The sequence below is a fragment of the Phyllostomus hastatus genome, unplaced genomic scaffold (assembly GCF_019186645.2).
Source record: "Phyllostomus hastatus isolate PE091 unplaced genomic scaffold, TTU_PhHast_1.1 phas_contig_150, whole genome shotgun sequence".
In the NCBI taxonomy this organism is placed as follows: Eukaryota; Metazoa; Chordata; class Mammalia; order Chiroptera; family Phyllostomidae; genus Phyllostomus; species Phyllostomus hastatus.
The window spans coordinates 132,740-140,187 of record NW_025333611.1 but is presented as its reverse complement, the minus strand read 5'-3'; the positions used below and the strand labels follow the sequence as shown (position 1 = coordinate 140,187).

General features: G+C 66.4%; 1 protein-coding gene across 1 annotated transcript; it reads right to left on the bottom strand.

The window, feature by feature from the left end:
* Window positions 1–4,485: 4,485 nt before the first annotated feature.
* Window positions 4,486–6,257, bottom strand: FOXL3 (forkhead box L3). Its single transcript, XM_045821738.1, has 4 exons — window positions 6,151–6,257; window positions 5,593–5,761; window positions 4,959–5,315; window positions 4,486–4,563 (listed from the first exon to the last, which is right to left on the bottom strand). Exons 1-4 carry the CDS (start codon window positions 6,255–6,257, stop codon window positions 4,486–4,488), a joined length of 711 nt encoding a protein of 236 aa, XP_045677694.1.
* Between the last annotated feature and the right edge of the window lie 1,191 nt (window positions 6,258–7,448).

Sequence of the window (7,448 nt, the reverse complement as noted above, 5' to 3'; positions counted from 1 at the left end):
GGCCGCGCCTTCCTGGAAGGCAGACACTTCCCCAGAGGCCCCGCTGACAGGGCACACTGGCCTGGACCCGTGCCTTTGGGGAGGCCACAGCTGTTCCCCACCCCAAGCACAGCAGCCCCCGAGTGGGAGGAGCCCTAGGTCTTGCCCCCCAGGTGCCTTGCTGGGGAACAGAGCTCCTTGTTTGCTCTTCCCGGGCCTGGTGGCCCAAAGCACGTGCCCCCGTCAGGGAAGCACAGACGAGTGGCCCTCCGGGCCCGGCCCCGTCTGCTGAGGTGCTTGGGTGCTGAGACGGGCCCGGGACACGGGGTCTGGGGCACACCCCACGTCCATTTTAAGGGGTGGAGACACTGAACAAGGGGTCGCAGGAACGCCGCTTGAGATCTGTACCCAGGGGACCCCCGTGAGCATGTTAAGACAGAGCAGGTCCGAGCTGTTTTCTTCCTGCCCCAAACTCGGGAAGAAAGGCGTGGTGTCCCATGCACTGGAGACATGGTGTGCTTTCTCGACCGTCAGCCGGGAGCCCGGGAGCCGACTGGACTTTAGGGTGGGCTCGGGCTCCGAGCACCGGTCGCTGTGGTGGATTCTGGGCGTGGAGGGCACCAGCCGGCTCTGAGGGTCCCATGGGTGGGTGTGCCGAGCCGCGGGTGTGAAAATGGCCGCTGCGAGCACAGCACCCTGGGGCGGCACGTGCGAAGGGACGGGCCCAGCGGCAGACCGTCCCCTCCTGGGCGAGTTGCGGGAGGTTCGCCGTCCCCTGCGGCCCCCTCGCAGCACCACATCCCGCACACACCGCCGGGGGAGGGGAGCAAAGTTCCAGAGCTCCCGCCCGGGTCCTTTTTCTTTGTAGCACGGCACAGCTGCTCGGCTGCTGGTGGGGAGGCGCCCGCAGTGCAGGCGGCAGCTGCGTGCATGCACCTCTGGCTTGGACCCGGGCCATCGTCGCCTGGAGCCGGCTGAGTCTGACCGCACAGAAGCACGGGGGGCGTCGGTGCAGGCGGCAGCCTGGTGAGCGGCGCCTGCGGTTCTGAGGAACCCGTCTCTCCAGCACAGCCGCGACCAGGCCCGTTCGCGTGCCTCACGGTCGTCCTTTTCCACTGGACGCACACACGCGATTCCGCACGTGCTGATGGTTGTTCCTGCGGCCGGGACAGGATCAGGCTGCAGGTGATAGGCTGCGCTTCCCCGTTCTGGTTCCCCTCCAAATAGTTAGGGGGGCTGCTCTCTACGCCGATCCTGTGGGGGCAGTGTGGACCCCCCCAAGGTGTGGCCAGAGGCATCAGGCCACACGAGGTCCACACCCTCACTTCATTCCGGGATTCAAGGTCCCCGACACTCAGGGGTCGAACGGTGGCCACGGCCAGTGGGCAGAGGGTCCCAGGAGTCTGATTACTCCACCCTCAGCCAGGCACTGGGAACTGGGGGGCGGCCGAGGACCCCCGTCTGCTCCGACAGGCTCTGGGAGCCTCGGTCCTTTTCCGTGAGGGGGCGCTGGGTGTCTGCCCATCCCCCACTCACAGCGCTGCTAGGGCCCCAGGAGGAAGTCAGGGAGACGCTGTGGAGAAACACCCACATTTCAAGACCTCATAGAGGGTCCTGGTGGGGACTTTGGCTCTGGGGAGACAAGGGTGGTTGCTCCACGCCACCCTCAGCACCTGCACCTGGGCCCTGGGTCCCTGAACTCGGTGTGCCAGGCCCAGGATAGGACAGGTCTGCTAAGAAGGCTTGGGGACAAGAGCAGAGGTTGTGGTGGGCGTGTGCTCCGTAAGTCAGCCGGTTTGGGGGCCACATTATCCAAGATAATGTGCTCGGAATGCGGGAGGTGGTTGTCCGTCAGGCATTCTGGGGCAAAGTGACACACAGGCACTTCAACGGTGAAAGAAAAGGGGACTTTGGCCTGGACTGGGGGGCCAGGAGGGCAGCCTGGGGCCCTCTGGTGCACTTCTCCCTCCGGCACGCTGGCCCTCGTCTCTTCTGCATGCCCCTGCCCTGGCTCCTGCCCAACACAGGGGCTCCGCCCGCTGCCCCTGCCTGTCCTAAGGGGTCCCGCCCGAGCACAGTCCAAGCTGGTTGTCGTGCCCACCCCGAGGGCTTGCAAGTCTGTGTGTGCCCGGCGGTGGCTGCGTTGCCTGCATCAGGGACACAGTCGATGCCTCCGGTTCGTGGCTGCGCCCCAGCACAGCCCACAGGTGTTTGTTGAGTGAATGAACGAACTGCCCCAAGTGTGCTCAGCGAAGGGAGGAAGGAGTTGGAAGAGAAAGGCAGCCTTTCTGCTGCCCTGGGGGGGACGGGGGGCCAAGGCAGCAGCTCCGTGTGAGGGGACGTGCCCGACCTGGTGCTGCCCACGGAGAGGGGCCTCCCGGGGAGGGGCAGACCCACCCGAGGCTGGTTGGCACTCACACACCTGCCCATACTTCCCGCCCTCTGCCCTGGCCTTGCGCAGGCGGGCCCCCTCCCCTCTCCAGCAGGGGTCAGGGCCGTCCTGGCTCTGGCTGCCCCCAGCTCCCGAGAAGGCCCCTTGCTTGAGCCAGCCTCTGCGAGCAGGGACACCCCACAGTGCCCGGGTGGTTCGGGAGAGGCGTCCCGGGCCCAGGTGCCGCCAGCCCAGGAACGTGGCTCTGCACGAGAGCCGGTTGCGGGCGTCCCCGCTAACTCGGCTCGGCAGCGCCTCCCGACTCTGTTAATGGAACCTGGTGATCCGTAACCGCGAGTGGCAGGCGTCTGCTCGGGGTGATGGGGCGGCAATGCACACACCGGTGATCAATCAGCGGATTTGCAAGGGAGGCATAAAGTATTTAATTATAATTGCGCTGGCAAGTCGGCGTGGCCGCGGCGACATTTGAATAGGTCAGCGCCAGCCCTCACCCCGCTGTGTTGTTTGGTATTAAATGCCACTCACGGGAAGGGCTGGGAGCCCTTCCGAAGTCGCAGGGTATCACACGCTGGCAAATTGGAAATGTCCCTTCGCTCTTAAAACATGATTGATATCCTCTGCAAAACAAATGTTACACCTTGTAGTGCACCGGTCTCGCTGCTGGGGCCGCCCCCCAGCGCACAGGCAGCCCGGTGGGCTCCGCCCGGCAACGCGGGCGGACGGGCGAGCCGCACCGCTCCTCCCTCCCAGGCTGGGGTCCCCAGAGATTGTCTCTTCAGGGCAAAGGGTTTTCTGTCCTTAATCAGGCTTCCCTCGCCAACAGAATGCGGGCATAGAGCAAGAACCGGAAGGATAAAATGCACGTTGTATCTGCTCAGTTGAGAGCAGAAAAATGGACCTCCGGACGCTCTAGGCGCCGCTCACTTGTGAATAGCGCACCATCCAAACTGTTCCTGGCCTCGTTTCAGACACTGCCATTAGCACAACCGACAAAGGGAGTAAGTCGGAGGAACGCAGACGGACACACAGCGCACAGAGTCACAGCGTGCGCGCGCACGCCTGCCCGCGCACACGCCCGCATCCGGTCCGGCCCGCGGCGCGGCGGGCCCTCAGCTGAGCATGCGGACTGAGTGACAGCTCCTGGCGGGGCCCAGCGCCACCCCCGGCGGGCAGCAAGCTCCCAGCAGTCGGCAGCTGTCACTCGCCAGGCAGAGGCACCCTTCTGGTCCTGCTCTTGGGAGGGCCGCGTGAGCCAGAAGCTGCAGATGGTCGGCTGGGTCAGGCCGGGGGCACAGGTGGGAGGGGCGTGGGCCATCGCCAGTGCGGACCCCCGTGAGGGCCAGGCAGGCACCGCATTTCTAAGGGTCAGCCTCCTCTTCTTCCCCAACGGTGGAAGGAGCGCGCGGAGTCTCTGTTTACAGGGCGAGGGAGGCAGCTCACGGGTCAGGGAAAGGTCTTCTGAGTCAGAAATGCATCCGCCCGGCGTGGTCCTGTGCGCGCGCCATCCGCCTGCCTCGCAGCACGCCCGGCCCGTTTTCCCGAGTCCGACAACGCAACTACGCATGCCCCGCGGAGAGAGCAGCCTCTTTGCGCTCCTGTTTGCCCTTTACAAAGCCAGGCAGCCCGAGTCACCTCGTCAGTCAGACTGGGGGAATTCTTACTGAGGCTCCAGCACTGTCACGGATAGCAATCGACTCTGCAAAAACGGGCTCATGCAAAACGATAAGACTGTTCAAAAGTTTCACTGTGCATAACTGTGTTTTTTAAAAATGCCCATTTCTATATGGCAATTAAATAATTTACATTTACAAATGGAAGTGCCACCTCCAATGCGTGGAGTCACGCACCCCTCCCAAGAGGGTGGGGTTGTCCCCGCCTGCTCTGGATGTGACCAGGTGGGTGCACGGGACCTGCCTGGACAGGAGCTCCCTCCTCTCGGAAGCATCGAGGTGAGCTTTGCCTCCACGTTGTCCCAAATTTGGACCCTGTTTCTTCCTCCCTCCCACCCTTCCTTCTCCCTTCCCTCTTCCCTGTAGAAAAAAGTGCGTGGACTTCCCGAACAACACGAGCTGTATTTGTCACTTCCACGGACACAACCCTTAGCAGCAGCATGGTCAGAACGGGTGGGGGGGCAACAGCCATGGGTCGAGTGGCGTCTGCCTTCCGCGTTGGCACTTGATGGTCACTTCCACCTGCGAGGAAGAGGCCCACCAGTGTCCCTAACTGTCCCGGCACACACAGGCGGCTCCCGGGCGTGGCCGTCGGTGACAATGACCCTGTGCTCTCGGTCCCCCTGCAGGACTTCCCGGCAACTCTAGAGCAAACCGCAGTGCGGCAGGCGGCCGGTGGGGTGTCCTGCACGGGCCCCGTTCTGGAAGGGCGAGCTGCCGCAGGCCGGCTTCCCCTCCGGCCAGGCCGGTTCCAGACTCAGCGTGAGCTGCAGGTTTGTCCGGCGCTGCAAACCCAGCTTCTCGGACGGACTCGAGGCTGGAATCGCCCAGGAGACCCCCCGACTGTGTGGGCACCCGCCCCTCAAGGAGCAGACGGCCTCAGCACCCCCTCACATTGCCCAGAAGTGGAGGTTCACCTGCTGGGCCTCCTGCCCACTGGGTGGCAACCGGGGCCCAGGACAGGGGTCCGGGGAGGAGAGGATGTAGTCGATGCTGAACTTGATGTCCTTGTGCGGCTCCTTGCCCAGGGCAGCGGGGCTGGGGGGGCGCGGTGGCTCCTGGCGGAGGGCGGGGGACCCCGTGGCAATGGCCCGCTCCTGCAGACCAAGGGGACCCTGGGCGCACCCCCCTGTCCCCCCCTCACGCTTGGCTCCGCGCCGGCGCCGGCGCCGCCGGTAGTTGCCGTCTTCAAAGAGGTCCAGCAGCGACTCGCAGCCACTGGCGAACGTCCAGTAGTTGCCCTTCCCCTTCCCGTGGCCCTCGGTCCTCGGCACCTGTGCGAGGACCGGGGCGGGGGGGGCTCAGCACTGGGCTGCACCCACCGGCGAACGCCCCTCCCCCATCGGGGCCCACATGAGGCCCAGGGTAGTCCCGTCCGGGGGCGGGTGGCCTTGCTCTCGGAGCAGGCGGGGAAGCCCAGTTTGTTAGGACTGACCTTTCCCGTTCCTCTTCCTGCCACCCCCACCCCCGCCCCGGGGTCAGATGACTTGACCCAGGTGTCCCCAAGCCTGGGACGCTCAGGGGCGCCCGAGGGGGGGGGGCGGGGCTCACTTTGATGAAGCAGCTGTTGAGGGACAGGTTGTGGCGGATGGAGTTCTGCCAGGCGCGCTGGTTGGCGCGGTAGTAGGGGAACCTGCGCATGATGAAGTCGTAGATGCCGGACAGGGTCACCCTGCCCGTGGGGCTCTGCTGAATGGCCATGGCGATCAGCGCGATGTAGCTGCGAACCGGGGTGCGTCAGGCGGGGGCGGGGCCGAGCGCCCAGAGCGAGTCCGAGCGTCCCCCCGCCAGCCCTTCCCAGGCGCCCGGGGCTCCTCCGCAGACCACCGGCGCCTGGCGCGTCGGAGGGGAGAGCGGAGCCCAGGAGCTGTTCAGGGAGCGGCCCCTGGAGCCCCCTGCTCCTCCCCTCCTCCTGGCCCCAGAGCCTCTGGCTCTCAGGTCGTCGGCGCCCCGCGCCCCCACCGCGCCCCCGTCTGTCAACGTGTGGACGGCGCTGTCCCTTCTCTGAGCTCCGCCCGAGAGAGGGAAGCCCTTCCTCCTTCCGTCCCAGGCAGGCTCCCGCGCTCCGAGTGCCCTGCCCTGCGGAGGGTGCCCTGACCCCGCGGTCACCTGTACGCCGGCCGCGTGAGCCGCTTTTCCTCGTCGGAGCTGCCCGCGGGGTAGTCGTCGGCGTCGTAATTGAAGCAATTATAGGGGTACTGCGAGCTGTCAAACATCCTGGCGCGCGCGGCGCTGCCGCCTCCACCGCGCTGTCCGCCGGCCGCAGGGTCTGCACTGCGGGGCGCTCTCCTCCAGAGCTGGAACCTGGGCTTCTGGGGTCCCCGCCCGTGCCCACCCGGTTCTCTCGCATCCAATCCCGGCGCGGGGGAGGCCCCAGCCACCGCTAAAGAGGCGGAGGGGAGCGGAACCGCGACCCTCTGACCGTCGGGAAGGGGGAGGAGGGTGGGGCGCTGGGTGGTCCCACAGGCGGGGCGCCGTCCGCTGCCTCCCCTCGCTGCTCAGCGCCCTCCCCAGAGCTCCCGGCGGGGCCCGGAGGTGGAGGGGCTGAGTCCCTGAGCCAGAGCTGGGGGTCCTCCAGGGCTGCCTGCACCGAGGGACTTCTCCCGGGCGCTGGCTGGTCCGTGGGTCCTGGGTGCACCCGGAGACATGCAGGTCCTTCCCGAGCCCCTAGGTCCCCAGGGAGGACCTTCCGGCTGCAGGTCACAGACGGGCAGGCCGGTGGCTCCCTCCCCTGCCAGTCCCCCACCACCTCTTCCCCTCTCTCTGCCCCGGAGAGCAGAGGCGGCCCCCTGGGGTGGGGTGGCCGTCCATCCAGGGTGTCGCTGCCTGGATCAGAGCCCGTCCAGCCGCCACGGTCAGCACTTCTCCGGCGTCCTGTGTCCGCACAGCTCTGAGTCTCACTGCACACGGGTGCGCCTCCTCCCGGGCCCCCGGGCCAGCTCTGAGCCCCCGCCAGGTCAGCGCTGAAGCCGAGCGCCGCGTGCCCGGGCAGCAGAGCCGCTGCCGCTCCGCTGCCCCCAGGGGCCAAAGCTCCTGCTCCCGGTGAGAGCGGAAGAGAAGACCAGGGAGTCCAGGGAATATCAGGAAAAAGAAGTGAGGTGGGCCTTGGGGGGGGGGGGGCTTTGTTTCCCCATGGAGGTGCCACCCCAAGGAATTTCCACGAATAATCCGCAGAATTCTGCCCATGGTCCATGTCTGTGCACCCGCCTGGTGCCGGAAAGCCGGACAGTGTCCTCCAGAAAACCCTCCCTTCGAGCAGCACCCCAACCTCTGGAGCGGCCCATGCTCTGTCCAGCCAGCAGGCCCAGGGGTGCCAGTGCCGGCCGCCTGAGGCCCCGTGAGGAAGGGCGGGCCGGCCTGCCCCGGCAGGCGTGCAGCGGTCTGCTGGAAACTCTGAGGTGGCCGTG

What these genes read in the sequence shown, in the direction of transcription:
- FOXL3 (XM_045821738.1), bottom strand. Translation starts at nt 6,257, where the DNA reads ATGTTTGACAGCTCGCAGTACCCCTATAATTGCTTCAATTACGACGCC. An exon ending in CTCACGCGGCCGGCGTACAG is followed by an intron (nt 5,762 to 6,150) that starts GTGACCGCGGGG and finishes CCCGGTTCGCAG; the next exon opens with CTACATCGCGCTGATCGCCA. An exon ending in GTGGGCAGGAGGCCCAGCAG is followed by an intron (nt 4,564 to 4,958) that starts GTGAACCTCCAC and finishes TCTTCCTCGCAG; the next exon opens with GTGGAAGTGACCATCAAGTG.